General features: G+C 53.5%; 1 protein-coding gene across 6 annotated transcripts in view; it reads left to right on the top strand.

Moving 5' to 3' along the window:
* The first annotated feature begins 3,221 nt into the window (after window positions 1–3,221).
* Triobp (TRIO and F-actin binding protein) overlaps window positions 3,222–15,332 on the top strand; it is a 55,707-nt gene continuing 43,596 nt past the window's right edge. For 3 of the 6 annotated variants that reach the window (XM_033766239.1, XM_033766234.1, XM_033766240.1), the window contains exons 1-5: window positions 3,222–3,274; window positions 4,763–5,315; window positions 11,417–11,556; window positions 13,387–13,588; window positions 14,605–14,761. In XM_033766239.1, coding sequence (XP_033622130.1) covers window positions 5,202–5,315; window positions 11,417–11,556; window positions 13,387–13,588; window positions 14,605–14,761 — 613 coding nt within the window. In that variant the 5' untranslated portion in view covers window positions 3,222–3,274; window positions 4,763–5,201. Of the gene's footprint in view, window positions 3,275–3,644; window positions 3,739–4,762; window positions 5,316–11,416; window positions 11,557–13,386; window positions 13,589–14,604; window positions 14,762–15,332 lie in introns of those variants that run through there. The other 3 variants (XM_033766236.1, XM_033766238.1, XM_033766235.1) reach the window with 3 other exon arrangements.

Raw genomic sequence — 15,332 nt, 5'->3', positions numbered from 1 at the left:
CAGTCCTGGGGAGGCTGAAGCAGGAGGATCACTGTGAATTCAAGGCCACCCTGGGCCCCATAGTGAGTGAGTGTAGTCCAGCCTGGCCTGCATAGTGAGACCCTGTCTCAAAAGCAAAACAATACAGGCCAGAGGTTTTAGTTCAGTGGTTCCACTGCCTGTCTCGTAAGCTTGAGGACCCAAATTCAAACCCTGGCACCCCCCAAAAAAAATGAGAGAGAAAGAAAGAAAGCGAGCCTTTGGGCCAGAGATTTAGCTCAGTGGTTCCGCCACCTGACTCGTAAGCTTGAGGACCCAAGTTCGATCCGAGGTACCACAAACAAAAGAAGAACAGCAACAACAATCTGGCTCCTCCAGGAAAGCAAGCCTGGCCATGTTGGACCTTCACTTCTTAGGTAGCCATGGGCCTGGAGTCAGCCCAGAAGACCCAGGTAGAACCCTGTCCGCCTGCCCCTGCTTCATGGGCCCATAGGCCCCACACCTCTACCTTGCCTGGCCAGGGTCTCAGCTTCTCCCACAGGCTTGTGGGCCTGCAGGCTGGTATGACTGTGTCTCCCTACCAGGGGACACAGCAGGGTACAGCCGGGCCAGGACTATCAGAAATCACTCCCCTGTCCCAGATCTCTGAGAACAGGGTGGGCAGCTGAGGCGGACAGACAGCGCAGGAGCGAAGGTGTGGAGATGAACACATTCAGAATCCTTAGAAGAGAAGGGGGATTTGAGGGTGCAACTCCATGGTATCAAGTGCTGGCTCTGCCCTGGCTGCCACCTCGAACCCCCGAGCCAGCCCTCAGAGCTCTGGAGGGTACTTCTTACACCAGACTGTCATGGAGTGACCATTCACTGAGCCTGAGTTTCCCTTTGGTAATATGGAGGCTGAGGCAGGAGAATCACAAGTTCAAGCCCAGCCTGGGTAACTTAGCAACTTAGGGAGACCCTGTCTCAAAATAAAAATTTAATAAGGTACGAGGGATAGAGCTCAGTGTAAAGGCCCTGGGCTCAAGCCCCCTCCCCAGTAAGATGACGGGATACGGAGCTGCTTGATGGCTGGCACCGTCACAAGCATGCACTGGGAGGGTGCCTACAGTCTGGGCAAAGCGGGCTACTACCGCCTGGGTTACTAAGAACGAGATAAGACTTCCTCCCACTGCCCCCTTAGCCCCTCCGCCCCGCGCCTCTCAGTCCTCTCCTCCTCAGCTCCAGCTGCTGCCTGCCACCCACCCTCCTCCTGTGTCACAAGGGGCCCATCCAAGGGCCGGGGATGGAGCTCAGTGGCACCATGCCTGCCTCACAAGCTCAAGGTCCTGCGTTTGACCCCCGGTACTGGAAAAAGAAAAAACAACAAGCACAAGGGGACCATCCCGGCAGCTCCACGGCCAAGGAGAGAGCTCAGGCACTCGCCAGGCCCTTCCACTCCTCCACCTGCCCCTCCTGCTCTCCACCCAGCCTCACCTTCTGACCCCTCAGCCAGCCGAGACACTGCTCTGGTCTCTGTCCAGCGTCACCAGCCACCTCAGTGTGCCTTCCCTGCCCACCTGCGCTTTCCCTTTCTCCACTTTCTTCTTGTGTGTGCAGCATGCTGCATGTTCGCTGGCCGATCTCAGCTTGGGTGGGTTTTTCTCCATTAACATAAGCACCACACAGGCAGATGTGGGCTTTTGTGCCAGACGCACGCTCAGCACACACAGCTGACGAGGTGGACGCCTGGTGGATACTTGGTGGATGAGGCTGTCGGAGGGGACATCCTGAATTGGTTCAGGGTTTACTGATTGGTGGGGAAGAGTGCTGCGGCCACACCCTGAACTAGGCACCCAAATATCCAGTCTGTCCCAGGCTGAGAGAGGGACAGAAATCTCCAGGTCACCCAGCCAGACGTTGAACATGCTGTCACTGGCCTCTCTGTCTTGCTTACAGGAGGAGATGAAACAGGAAGCTCATTGTCCTTGTTCAGAAGCTGTGTTTTAGCCAGTTCCATGCTCAGCTTCTCTGACCTGCTTAAGGGTTTGTCTCTCCTACAAGCCAATGGGACCTCACCCTGGAAGGAGCCACATGTTATTCACATTTTCTTCCCCCCATGCCATGCCCCTCACATGCACCAGTAAATTAGTAAATAAAAGTGTTCGAGCCCCGCCTCTGCCACTTACTAAGCTGTGTGACACTGGCAAACAAGTAAGTTTTGTTTTGTTTGTTTTTTGGTACCGGGGATCAAACTCAGGACCTTGCACTTGGGAGGAAGGCAGAGGAACCAATGAGCTAAATCCCCAGCCCACAAGCACGTAAGTAAATTAACCTCTCTGATCTTCAGCTGATGTGAAATGAAGACCTTGGCACTTGGTGCTACAGGTTACAGCTGTGTCTTTAAGGGCGTGAAGATCTGGAATAGAAGCTGCCGTGTAGACAGTGCCAAATAAATGGGCCCTTAAAAGAGCCAGTTGTGTGTGGAGGGGCGCGTTTGTGATTCCAAAGCAGTGGAAATAGAAGTGTGTGGAATACTGAAGACCCTGGGCAGACATGGCTGCTGGTCCTGGAGGCCCCGTCTGGAATACTAACACAGTAGTTCGGCTTTAGTACTGTGCATCCGTTCAGCATGTAGCAGGTGCCTAAGCTCTTCTTATTTATTTTTACTGGAGTTTGAATCCAGGGCCTTCCGACTGAGCTATATCCCCAACCCTTTTATTTTTTATTTTGATACAGGATCTCATTAGATTGCTAAATTGCCCAAGCTGGGCTCGAAATTTTGATCCTCCTGCCTCAGCCTCCCGGAGTGCTGGGGTCACAACTGCCCAGCTCACATCTTGCTTTTTACTTGAAACTGTTTTTCTTCATCCTAGAAGATACTTTTATCCGGCAAACAAGCACGAAGGTTGCATTTCTAGACCAAGGTCCCGGCTAAAGCCAGCCTAGCGAATTGGAGCTTGAGTGAAGCAACGGAAGAGTGAGAAGAGGCCAGATCCGCCCTGCTAGCAATTGCAGGACCCCTGGGACACCGTCTGGGCCAGGGATGGGGGCCGCCCAGGCTAAGCGTGCGGCGGCGAGACCCGCGCTCTAAAGCATCTGGGCACCGCCCGCCTCCGCCCCGCCCCTTATCCTCCGCTTGCCCAATCCCACAGTCTTCATGTAAATGAAGCTCTTAGAGAGAGCCTATGCGAGAGCCGCAGGGGCGTGGTCTCCCGCCCAACTCCCGGGCAACGTTTTGATTCATTGTTAAAAAAAAGAGGCCGTGACCCTGGCACTCCCACAGCCACAGCCCAGGCGCTTGGAAACCCGAGCCGAGGTTAGTGTAGTACGGGGTGGCAGAAAGAGCAGGCGGGGAGGGAAGACCGAGGGAGGGGTAGGATACCGGGAGGAATTGGCTGCAGGGCAGGATGGGGTCCATCCTCCGGGCGGGGCATCCGCATCTGCTGAAGGTTTTTCGTTATTATTTCCACAACTAACACGTATTTCAGGGAAGGATTCTGCCAACTTGTTGGGGTGTTGGGGGAGGAAACAGGAGCAGCAAGGGTCACGTGGAGTAGAGTGTCTCCCCCCACCCCCGTCCCCAGGGAGAAGGGCGGCGGCTCTCTGTCCAAGGCGTTGCTCTTTTATGTGTCCAGACGGAAAAGCACCGCCCAGGTTGGTGGGCAGGGAAACGAGGTGGGGAGATGACCTCCGAGGAAGGATTGGTGACCCTGGTGCCAACGAGGGGCGGGCGATGCCACATCTCATCGTGCCTTGACCCCTCGGGGCGCCCCTCTCCAGGTAAAGGAGCTGGAGCTTTCCCCTCGATGCCCCTGGGGAGGATGCGAAATTCCTCAGCGCTCTGTTGAGATTGGTGACAAAGCCTCAGCTTTGGGAGTTTTGGAAGAAATTCTCCAGGCAGGATGGGTAGGGGAGGGCCCGGGTGTGGTAGGTGTTTGTGTGTTGGGAATGTTGGGTGCCTGCCCCGCCAGGACTCCGTGTGAATGGGGGATCCTTAAGTCACTCAGGGCTTGGACCTTGGAGCCCTGGCTCAGGTCAAGACAACAACAGGGTTTCTCATTGGCTAAGCTCTGTCACAGACATTTTTGTCTAAGATTTTTCTTTTGTTTTCTGAGACAGGGTCTCACTATGTAGTTGAGTCTGACCTGAAACTCACTATGTAGCCCAGGCTGGTCTCGAACTCAGCAATCCTCCTGCCTCAGCCTCCTGAATGCTGGGATCACAGGTGTGCGCCACCACGCCTGGCTTTTGTCTAAGACTTTGACCTCAACTCTGGGAATACCTGGCCAGCCTTTGCTTACCCGCTGTTTCTCAAGGGACCTGTGTGAGTTGGCACTTTGACCCTATGTCCCTCCCTTCCAACTCCGAGAGTAGGAGGCACACAGACCTGGATTTGGTTTTGGTTGGTTGACTGGTTGGTTTTTCTGGGGATAGGGTCTCACTGTGCAGAGCAGGCTGGCCTCAAACACTCCATTCTCCTGCCTCAGCCTTTTGGGAGCACAGGTGTGAGCCACCATACCTACCAAAGACCGGATTTCAATCTAGCTCAGCAGTGTGGCCTTGGGTGTTAAGGAACCTCTCTGAGCCTTAGCTGCCTGATCTGAAATTGCCATTAATTTAAACTGCAATACCAAGGTGCTATCAGGCAGAGGCAGCCACATTTTGGAGTGCATTGGAATCACTGAGGCTAGGGACTTTGTTTAAACAGCACATTCCCAGGCCTTGTGCCTGGAGAGTCCGACTGGGTGGATCAGGAGAAAGAATGCAAAATCTGCTTTGTTTTTTGTTTGTTTCTTTTTTTTAGAGACAAAGTGGTCTTATTTGTTGCCCTGTTGATTCTGAACTCCAAGGCCCAAGTGATCCTCCTGCCTCAGCCTCCTAAGTAGCTGGGACTATAGGCATGCAATACCATACCTGCTTGGAAATCTGCATTCTTATGAGCAACCCAGAAGAATGTAATGTAGGGTCATTAGAACACACTTTAAACAACGCTGCAGTAAGTACGAGAAATCACACATCAAATGCTTGGCAGTGTATCTGGGTGCTTAGTAGGCATTGTAGTGTTTGCTGAGTGCGTGGATAAACTGATGAGTGGATGGATAACCTTGTATCTTGGTCCTTGTCTGGAGTGGGGAAACTGGAGCTGAGTTATCCAGCCAGTTATCTGCTCCTTGCCCAGACCTGGGTCCTCCCTGCAGAGTCATTAGCAGGTTGTGGGAGCTGCTCTGGCCTGGTTTACCAATATGGAGGAGATGGCTGCGAAGGCACCGTGTGAACCCTTGAAGACCAGCGTGCCTTCCCAGAGCCGCTGTCAAAACTGCTTCCACCCAGAGGAGGGCCACCGAGCAAGGCACCAGGTGGGCCTGCTTTCCGGGGCAGTCTGGAATGGGGCATGAACTTGCAGATGAAGCCAGGTGCTTTCTCCTGGTCATTGGTCCAGTTTTCCTACCTGTAAAATGTGGTGAGTGGACCTTGTTAATATTTCCCAGTCTTCCATCACCATCCTCCTGCTTACTGCAGTCTCATCTCATCTATTACTATATTGTTTCAATCAGCATCCTTTTATAGGGTGCTGGGGATCGAACCTAGGGCCTTGTGAATGCTAAGCACATATTCTGCCACTGAGCCACAACACCATGAGACCCAAAATCAACATCCTCTTTTCACTTATATGAAACAAACCTTTACATCATCACCATAAACAGAAAATTAAGATCATGTTCAGGCTGGGTGTGGTGGCGCACGCCTATGATCCCAACACTAGGGAGGCTGAGGCAGGAGGATCGCTGTGAGTTCGAGACCAGCCTGGGCTACATAGTGAGTTCCAGGTCAGTCTCAACTATATAGTGAGACCCTGTCTCAAAAAAACAAAGCAAACAAAAGATCATGTTCAGAGGGTAGAAATGAAAGAAGAAATCTATGGGCTGGGGATTTAGCCTCGTGGTTCCACTGCCTGCCTCACAAACTTAAGGTCCCAAGTTTGATCCCTGGTGCCCCCCTCAAAAAAAAGAATTGCTCTCACTTTCAATTGTAAGGGTTGGGTGTTTTGGGTGGGGGATTTAGCTCGGTGGTGCCTCTGCCTGCCTCCTAAGTGCAAGGTCCTGAGTTCAACCCCTCTGTGTAGTTTCTTCTCTTCCCCCTTCCTGACAACTACAGACCCCTTAGAGATTCCTTTCTACCTGAGATTCTGAGACCTCCAATGACAGCTCCCCTTCCCTCGCCCCGAGCTCAGGAAACAGATGCTGGAGAGGCCTCTGTGTCCAGCTCCCAACACAGGACCTTCTCCCAGCATGGGGCGGGAGGAGCCTGGATCCAGAGGGGCCTGAGGTCCAGCCTAGGGCCCGCTGTCCCCCACCTGAGAGCTTGAGTCATCACACATTTTTCTGTATGTTGAATAAGTGCTGAAAATGTGCGGGTGCTGTGCAGGGTGCAGGGGAATAGTGATAAAGACAAACACATCCCTGGCTTCTTGAGGCTGGAGGGCAACAAGGGAAGTGGGGAGTAAGAAAGTAATCGTCTATAGGGGCCCGGGATTTAGCTCGGTGCCACTGCCTGCCTTGCAAGTGCAGGGTCCCGAGTTCCATCCCTGGTACCCGACCCCCCAAAAAAAGAGAAAGTAATCGTCCAGATGATAACTTCACCCTGGCTGTAATAAATTTCATAAGAGAATAGCAAGTAGCATGAGGGTAAGTGACAGGGCCAGGGGGGCTTCAGGGACAAGTTGAGGACTTTGGATTTTATCCTGAGAATCGTGGGGAACTGCTAAGGATTTTAAACCAGGGAGTGCTCATGAGACCACTCTGCAGTCTTCATAGTCGCTGTGATGGGCACGGTGAGTGTGACCCAGTACAGAGGCCAGGAGGTTATCTATGGCCCAGGCCTCCACTTGGGGTGGGAGTGTGACAGGAGACAAAGCCTCCCCCACCATCAGGATCTGGCACTGGCAAAAGTCTTGCTTATGGGTGAGAATTGGGGAGACCCGGGAATCAGGACGTTTTTCCCTGGGAGATGAGGATGGAACCAGGGCCTGGCACCCGGAGGAGTCAGCTCAGAACCACCGGTCACAGCAGGCAGACCCAGCTCCATCCTGGACAGGGAGAGATGGTTTCGGGATCAGATCCTTAGCTTGCCATTGTCGGATGCCTCCCCTGAGGGCTGCTGACACTGAGGGCGAGTGGGGGCAGGACCGAGGGCCAACTCCAGGAGACACAGTTCCCTGTGCACCCGATGGGATCACCGCCCCTAGGCTGGGGTGTGGCTCAGTGGCAGAGCCCTTGCCTAGCACGTCCGTCCATCCTAGGCCCTGGATTCCATCCTCTAGACCCAGGAGGGAAAAAAAAAAGATTTAAAAAACAATTAGGCCTGGCCCCAGAAGATGGCAGGGACCTCTACAGGACTTTCTGTCCCGCTCCCTGCCCACCCGGCCACCACTCTGGGCCCCATCACCTGATGCGCCAAGGTTAGGTAGGGAAGGAATGTCGGTGGATTCCTCCTGTGCTGCCCCGAGGAACCAGGTGCCCGGCTTTGGGAGCTGCTGAGGAGGTAGGGTTGTCCTCTCTCCCATCTCTCCAGGTCTCCTGAGAACCAAGGGTTTTGTTGTTATTGTTGTTTTGTTTTGTTTTCCTTGAGACAGCATCTCCCTCTGTAGTTCATGCTGGCCTGGAACTTGCAGCGATCCTCTTGCCTCTGACCCTGGAGTGCTGGGATTGCGTTTGTGCATTACCACACCCAGTGTGCACAGAACCAAGTTTAGCTAGGTCTTCCTCCAGGGACTCTGGAACTTTGGCCCCACTTGATCCTATCTTTTTGTTTGTTTTTGTGATACCTGGAGATGGAACCCTGGGCTTTCACACTGAGTGACACATGCAGCCCACTCCTTTAAGTTTTTATTTTGAGACAGGGTCTCATTAATTCACTTTAATTGCCTAGGCTTGGCTCAAATTTATGATCCTCTTGCATCAGCCTCCCAAGAATGCTTGATTATAGGATGTGCCAGCATACCTAGCTGTTCCTATAATCAAGGGAGTCAAACAGAAAATCAAAAAATTCTGTGTGTTTAAAAGTATTCCCTAGGCCAGGCGTGGTGGCGCACTCCTGTAATCCCAGCACTCGGGAGGCTGAGGCAGGAGAGTTGCGGTGAGTTCGAGACCAGCCTGGGCTACATAGTGAGTTCCAGGTCAGTCTCAACTACATAGTGAGACCCTGTCTCAAAAAACCAAAATAAAAAAAAAAAAAAAAAAAAAAAAAAAAAAAAAAAAAAAAAGTATTCCCTGTTGAGCCAGGTGTGGTGGTGCACTCCTGTAATTCTAGCACTCAGGAGGCTGAGGCAGGGTGATTATAACAAATTCAAGGCCTGCCTGGGCTACATAGTGAATTCAAGTCCAGCCTGAATTACACAGCACGACCCTGTCTCAAAAAATAAAACGATGACAACAAAATCCCCCTGCCAGGTGCTGTAGTGAAAGCCTGTAATCCCAGCTACTCAGGACACTAAGGAAGGAACATCGTGAGTTCAAGGCCATCCTGGATACTTTAATAAGACGCTGTGTCAAAATTTTAAAAAGAGGGATTTAGGTCCGTTACACCATGCCTGCCTGGCAAGCACAAATCCTGAGTTTGATCCCTGGTACAAAAAATATTTTAAAAAGAGAAGATCTGATAATGGGGCTCAGCGCCCCCCGGGTTCTATCCGCAGAGGGGGCAGGCATTGTACATCCTTGACCAAGCTGAGCAGTTCTCACTGGATCCCTTCTCACACCGGGGTGCTAAGAAGCAGGGTTGGATCCCAGTCTGGCATCTTCAGCTACCCTAGAATGTGCAGAAATAGCCCAGGGTGTCCTCTCTCCCCTCCAAGAATGACTGGCTCTTTCCCAGCTGGTCAGCAAAATGCCTGGTGAGCTACAGCTTCAGGAAGCCCTGCCCCTGCTCTGCTCAGGGCCAGATCCCCTAGAGGCCAGGAGTGGGTGAGGGGTGGGCCCTGGATGTCACTTGGCCCTGACTGGTCACAAGTCTCCTGAGGGCTCAGAGGGAGGGAGGGGACCCTAGGCCAGCCCCATACCTCCCTTTTCAGTTGATTGGTTGCCGCACTGGAGATTGAACCTAGGGCCTTCACATTGAACTGTATTCCTAGCCCTTTAAATTTTTATTTTATTTTTTATTTTGAGACAAGGTCTTGATAAGTTGCCCAGGCAAGACCCAAACTTTTTTTTTAATTAATCGATTTTATTGGTACATTTAAGCTATACAATGTAATGACATTCATCATTGGAAATTTGTACCTTTACATAATCCATCTTGGTATGACCCAAACTTTTGATTTTCCTGCCTTAGCCTCCCAAAATGCTAGGATGACAGTCGTGCATCACCATCCCTGGCTCAATTTATTTATTCTTTTTTTTTTTTTTTTTTTTTTTTTTTTTTTTTTTGTACCAGGGATCAAACTCAGGACTTTGCCCTTGTGAAGCACAGTGCCACTGAGCTAAATCCCCGGCCCTTGATTTATTTTTAATTGTATTTGCCATTATTCTACCAATTTAATATGCATACAATTCAATTTAATGTTTTTTCATCATTTATTATATTTAAGATGTACAGACCAGATGTTACTGTAAGCTGTTCTAAGCAATACCAGCTCATTTAATTCCCTTAACACCCTGGAAGGGGGCTCCTATCATGCCAGTTTTACACATAAACATAACTGAGGCACAAACAGGATGAGTCACTTGGCCAAGGTCTTGGTCACCCTTCTGCCTCTATTTCCAAGACAACAGGGCTCAGAGAGGGAAACCTCTGAGCCAGGTCACTCAGCTGGGATGTGGAGGAGCCAGGACCGAACCCAGGCCTGCATAGGGCCAGGGCCCACGCTGACCGCCAGACAGGAAATCAGAGCTGGGGACTGAGGATAGGTTGAGTTGGGTGTGGGCATGACAGGGCCGGGCTGAAACTGAGGTATGTGTCAGGCTCTCTGTCCTCCTGGGCCGGGTCCCCTGGCAAGCTGCTCCTTTCTCATGCTGTCCTGTCCCCTGGGTGGCCATGGTGCCAGGACCGGCTGTGGATCTGACACCTCCTGCTGCTGGGCCCTGATCAGAATCTGGCTGCAGGGCACGGGGTGAAACCAAACCTAGGCAGGCCTCCCAGCCTGGATGTTGCTGTGGACACCCAGACCCATCCTCAGCCCAGCCATTGGCGGCCTACGGGGATCCTGAGGAAGCTCTGCCCACAGGGCACTGGCCAGGCTGCAGCCTCGGCCCTGGACTCTGGGCTCCAGGGTCCCCAGGGAGCTGGTGCCCAGGCTCCCACCCGGCCTGCCTCTCAGGTGAGCGGCTGGGATCAGATTCCTGGGTTTCATGTCCCGCATTGTTCTTGGCTGGGCCTTGGCTTATGAAACAGTAATGAGGGGCCCCTGCTCCTGAAGCCGGCCCTCTAGGGTTTCCACTGCCTCTGCTGGTGCCACCACCACGGCCCAGAGTCGGGCCTGGGAGGGCGGCAGTGCGGGGACCTGAGTCGGAGCCCCCCGGGGACGAGGGCGCTGACAGCCGCCAGCTACCACCATTGCCTTTGGAGCGTGCTGCCCAGGTAATCTGAGAGGAGGCGGGACGCAGGGTGCCATGCCCCGGTCTCCCACCATCAGGGGAGGGCCCTGCCACTCCAACAGGTGGGGGGAGTGGGGGAGCCTTCCTGGAGGCGAGCAGCCATTCCCCCATGAGCTGGGCACCAGCCTCACAGGTGTGGCCTTGCACGGGCAGGAGGGAGACAGGAGCCAAGAGCTGAAGGGCCTATCGTCACCCCTGGGGCTGGGAGAGGCAAATATCTCCCCCAGGGTCACTCTTTCCCATCTCCTCCTTAGGCTGGCTCTGCCTCCCTCAGACTCCCTGTGCTCCAGGCTGGTGTAATCGTCCTTCCTCCCGTTGGACTCAGGGCACCACTGATACTTTATGGGGCCCTTCTGGGTGCCTCACATTCTTTTTTTTTTTTTGGTACTGGGGATCGAACTTGGGTCCTTGTGCTTGCCAGGCAGGTGGTAGAACCGCTGAGCTAAATCCCCAGCCGTGGGTACCTCACGTTCTCAGGTACACACATGTGCATACGCTCCTAAGTGAACTTTTGACATTTGCAGAAATGTGCAGGAGTCCCTGACGGGCCTGCTTACACGCGCATGCGTGTTTGCACACTCACTTCCATGCCTGTGTGCATACATGCCCAGGCACACGGGCCTTTATGAACACCAGTACCTGCACCTAAGCCCGCCCATATATACACTTGTCCACAAGCGCCCACCAAGACCCCTGCCAGCCCCCAGCTCAGGTCCAAAGGGCCCTTCCAGCCCTACGGCAGCTCTCCTTGAGCAGGTGAGCGGGTGAGATCCCAGGAGGAGATGTCTGGAGATCCCACCCCGCCCTTGGGAGGGCTGTGAGGGGAGGGGACCCCACGTGGGCCTGAGCTGCCTCCTCTCTCCAAGGAGCCAGGGAGCCCTCCAAGTGCCGAGGTACCCTACTGCGACCTGCCCTGCTGTCCGCCTGCCCCTGAGGACACGCTCAGCACTGCAGCCTCCACCTGCCAGCCTGTGGTGGGCCCGGGCCTCAGGCAGGGGCCGGAGAGGTGGGTAGAGCCCCAGAGCCCAGGGAAGGGTGCTTTCACCTCTCCACCCTACCCCTGCAAGGTCCCAGCATCTGTCTGGTGGCTGCTGGCATGGGTCATGTGCTCAGACCAGGCATTTTGGGCACAGGCCGGCAGCGGGCATCCTCCTCAGGCCCACCTGTGAGAACTCAGATTGGACCGCCCCCTTTTGCTGCTGAGTCTCTGAGCTTACTGTCCCTAGCACTTCACTGGCTTTCCTGAAGGTTCTGCCCTCCCTCCGACTCCCCAGGACCTGGCTCAGCCATTCCAGTAGGTGTGAGCAGCTGTCACATTCCTGGCTCCCTTTGTGCTGCTTTAAGAGCCCACAGTCCCCTCATCCGGGGCACCTGCTGTCACCCCTGCCCTTCCAGGCTTTGGGTCCCTCCACCACAAGCCTGTACTGGCCTGAACCCTCTTCCGAGTCATGGGACCGCAGGAGGCCTTGGCCTGAGGGTCCACAGACCTGGGTCCCAGATCCACATGTGTCTCCCATGGGCTGTGGGACCTTGGGCAGGGCATTGCACTTTTCTATGCCTCATTTTCCCTGTTCACGAAGTAAGAGGGGTTGAGTCTGGGGCTGGGGGTAGAGGGGTGTGGCTGAGTGGCAGCACATGTTTGAGGCCTGGATTTGATTCCCCCAAAAAAGGTGTGAGGGCTTTGAATCAAATCAAATTACTTTGGGAATGTGTGCTCCTTATAGGGCAGGATTATTTAAAAAACAAACAAACAAACAAAAAAAACCAGTTCTGCTATCGAGGTGTGGTGGTGCACACCTGTAATCCCAGCACTCTGGGAGGCTGAAGCACAAGAATCATAAGTCCAAGCACAGCCTGGGCAACTTAGTGACTTAGTGAGACCCTATTTTGCTCAATGCAAAGGCCCTTGATTCAGTTTTTAAAAAGAAAGCTCAGGCTAGGGATTTAGCTTAGTGGCTCCACCACCTGCTTTGCAAGCACAAGGACCTGAGTTTGATCCCCAGTATAGAAAGAAAGAAAGAAAAAGAAAGAAAGAAAGAAAGAAAGAAAGAAAGAAAGAAAGAAAGGAGACTCTGCTATTAAACTGCCACCAAATATGTTTCAGACAGTGTGGGATAAATGGAGTTGACCATTTTTCCTCAGGACTTCGAGCATTTAGTTTGCAGGTGGCATCGTGAAATTTAGACAGAAGAGCTAAAGAAATATGTAATACGTCCCCAACCTTTTTGTCCACAGAACTCTTCTGTGGCCATCACCCACTGCCATTATTGGGCCAATCTGTGGGTCCCTTTGGGGATACTGCCAGCTAGAAGCCAGGCCACATCCCCACCAGCCTAGCAGGAGCCTATCCCCCAAGTCATACTGAGCTTGGGGTCCCCACCCCTCCTCCGATGACAGAGGGCCGGGGTCTGGGTTGATCCGGTTCACAGCCCAGCTCTGCTCTTTTGTAGCTCTTGACCTTGGCCGGAGTCTTGACCTCTCTGAGCCATAGTTCTTCATCCATCCAAAGAGCCCCGCTCTGGGGACCTCAGCGTGGCTTCCCATGCTGCAGGAGCAGGCCGATTCCTGGCACCTGTGGAGTGCATGTGTGTGTGCCCCCATGTGTGTGCGTTGTATGTATCTGGCTGGGGCAGGGGTTTCTCCCTGATCCCCTGTTACTTCCTTGGGAAAGTCATGGGTCTGCTGCTGCAGGAGCAGGCCGATTCCTGGCACCTGTGGAGTGCATGTGTGTGTGCCCCCATGTGTGTGTGTTGTATGTATCTGGCTGGGGCAGGGGTTTCTCCCTGATCCCCTGTTACTTCCTTGGGGAAAGTCATGGGTCTGTTTCTCCCCCCAGGGACTCGTCCTGCACAGCAGGGCTCTCTGACGAGGGCCCCAAAGCCATTCTCGGGAGTGGGCGTGGGGACCTCGAGGCAGTGCTCTATTTGGAAAGCCCGGCTTCCTCTCTGTGTGACAGTTGTGACAAGAGCCCCAGCTTTGACACCAGCTCTGGCCCCGACAGTGACACCCCTGATGATACGAGCAACTCATCTTCTGTGGTGAGTTGGGGGCCAGAGACAGGGCCAGGGTGATAAGAGTAGCTCACTCCTCCATCCCTAGTCCTGGGATCCCTAAACCTCTGGAGCAGGGTAGAGCCTCTCACAGCAGGAAACTGAGCCTGACCATCCCGAGGGGCAGGAGTCTCCGGAAGGTGGAGGAGGGGGTTTCAGGTGACAGGGAGCTTGGATGAGTCACCTGCCGGCTTCTACTGCCAAGCACTCTCGGGTCACAGAGGCCTGCGTGTTAGGCGTGGCCTCCACTGAAAAGACCGGCTAAACCTTGGGTCACACTGCTGGGCCCGTGACCAGTGCTGGCACTGAGTCCCAGAGCCAGGGGCAGGGCTGGGAGGGACTGGGGCTACCCTCAGCATGATGCTTAGAGGGGCTGTCACTGGGAAGGCGAGCCAGGCCCACCCTGTGAGAGCCAGCCCTCCCCACAGAGGAAAGTGACCAGAAGTGAGGGGCTCAGCATGAGTCACCTGGCCTGTAGCTGTGCCTGATAAATCCCAGCACTCTGGAGGCTGAAACAGGAGCATTGCACATTTGAGGCCAGCCTGGGCTACATAACAAGTCCAAGGCTAGTGTGTGGCTGTATAGTGAGAATCCGTCTAAAAAACCAAACAGAACTAAAACCACCTAGCCTGGGCACACACCGTGTGGCTGGCACTGTACAAAGGACGGGAAGGCTCCTCCCACCTTCTGATCTAGAGACTATTATGGCCTGTTTGGGGATGAGAGGGAGCCACTTGCTGGCCACACAGCTGGACAGTGGTGGGGTTGGGATCAGAACCCACAGTTCCGGGCTGTGTGACTTAGGCCCCCTTCTGGGTCTCAGTGGACGCTCTCCTTCCCAGTGTTGGTGGAAGGGACCTCCTGCCATGAACCTGCACACTGCCAGGCATACAGCAAGTGCCTTTAAAGGCCAGGTCCCCTGAGACCATCCACCCTCAGGCTGAGAGTATAGGTCCTTGACCGTCTTCTCCCAATAATAAGCATTTCACTCCCTTTCCTGGCAGGACTGGCACGCTGTTGAGAGGTGGGACGAAGTCCCCAGCCAGGACGAGCTCACCGTGATGATCCCTCGGAGGACCCAGGAGGGGCCAAGAGCTGACAGTGCCTGGAGGGTCACCAGGTCCCCTGTGAGAGGAGGCACAGCAGGCCAAAGAAAGGAGGGTGAGTCCTTCTGCTGGGATGGTCCCTGTGGCCATGGGTATGGTGATGGCCTGGGTCCCTCAGTAGATGTCTCACTGGCCAGGACCCTGGGCAGGGCTTACTTTAGAACCCTTTGTCTTAATAAGAGTAAAGATTCCTATGTAGTTACAGAGCAGCCAGGATGTGCTATGCTGCATGCTTTGACTACATCACCTCACAGCTAGTGGGGTTAGGGCCTTTAAGGTGCAAGAAACAGAAACTGAATGGACATGAAAAGAATGACTCACATAAATATAATGTCTAAAAGAATGTGACTTTAGGTATGGCTGGATCCAGGTGTTCAAAAGCACTAGAAATGTGGTCTCTGCTCTGCTTTTTTCTGAGGTGGCTTCAATCTTTTTCTTTTTCTTTTCTTTTCTTTTTTTTTTTTTTAAAGACAGGGTCTCATTATGTAGTTGAGACTGACCTGGAACTCACTATGTAGCCCAGGCTGGTCTTGAACTCACAGCAATCCTCATGCCTCAGCCTCCTGAGTGCTGGGATTACAGGTGTGCGCCACCACGCCCAGCTCATTCTTTTTCTTATTTCTTAT

Source organism: Fukomys damarensis, unplaced genomic scaffold (genome assembly GCF_012274545.1).
Source record: "Fukomys damarensis isolate Sample0158 unplaced genomic scaffold, DMR_v1.0_HiC HiC_scaffold_19, whole genome shotgun sequence".
NCBI classification, from domain to species: Eukaryota; Metazoa; Chordata; class Mammalia; order Rodentia; family Bathyergidae; genus Fukomys; species Fukomys damarensis.
Note: the sequence above shows the minus strand (reverse complement) of the source record. Positions and strands in the feature narration are given on the sequence as shown.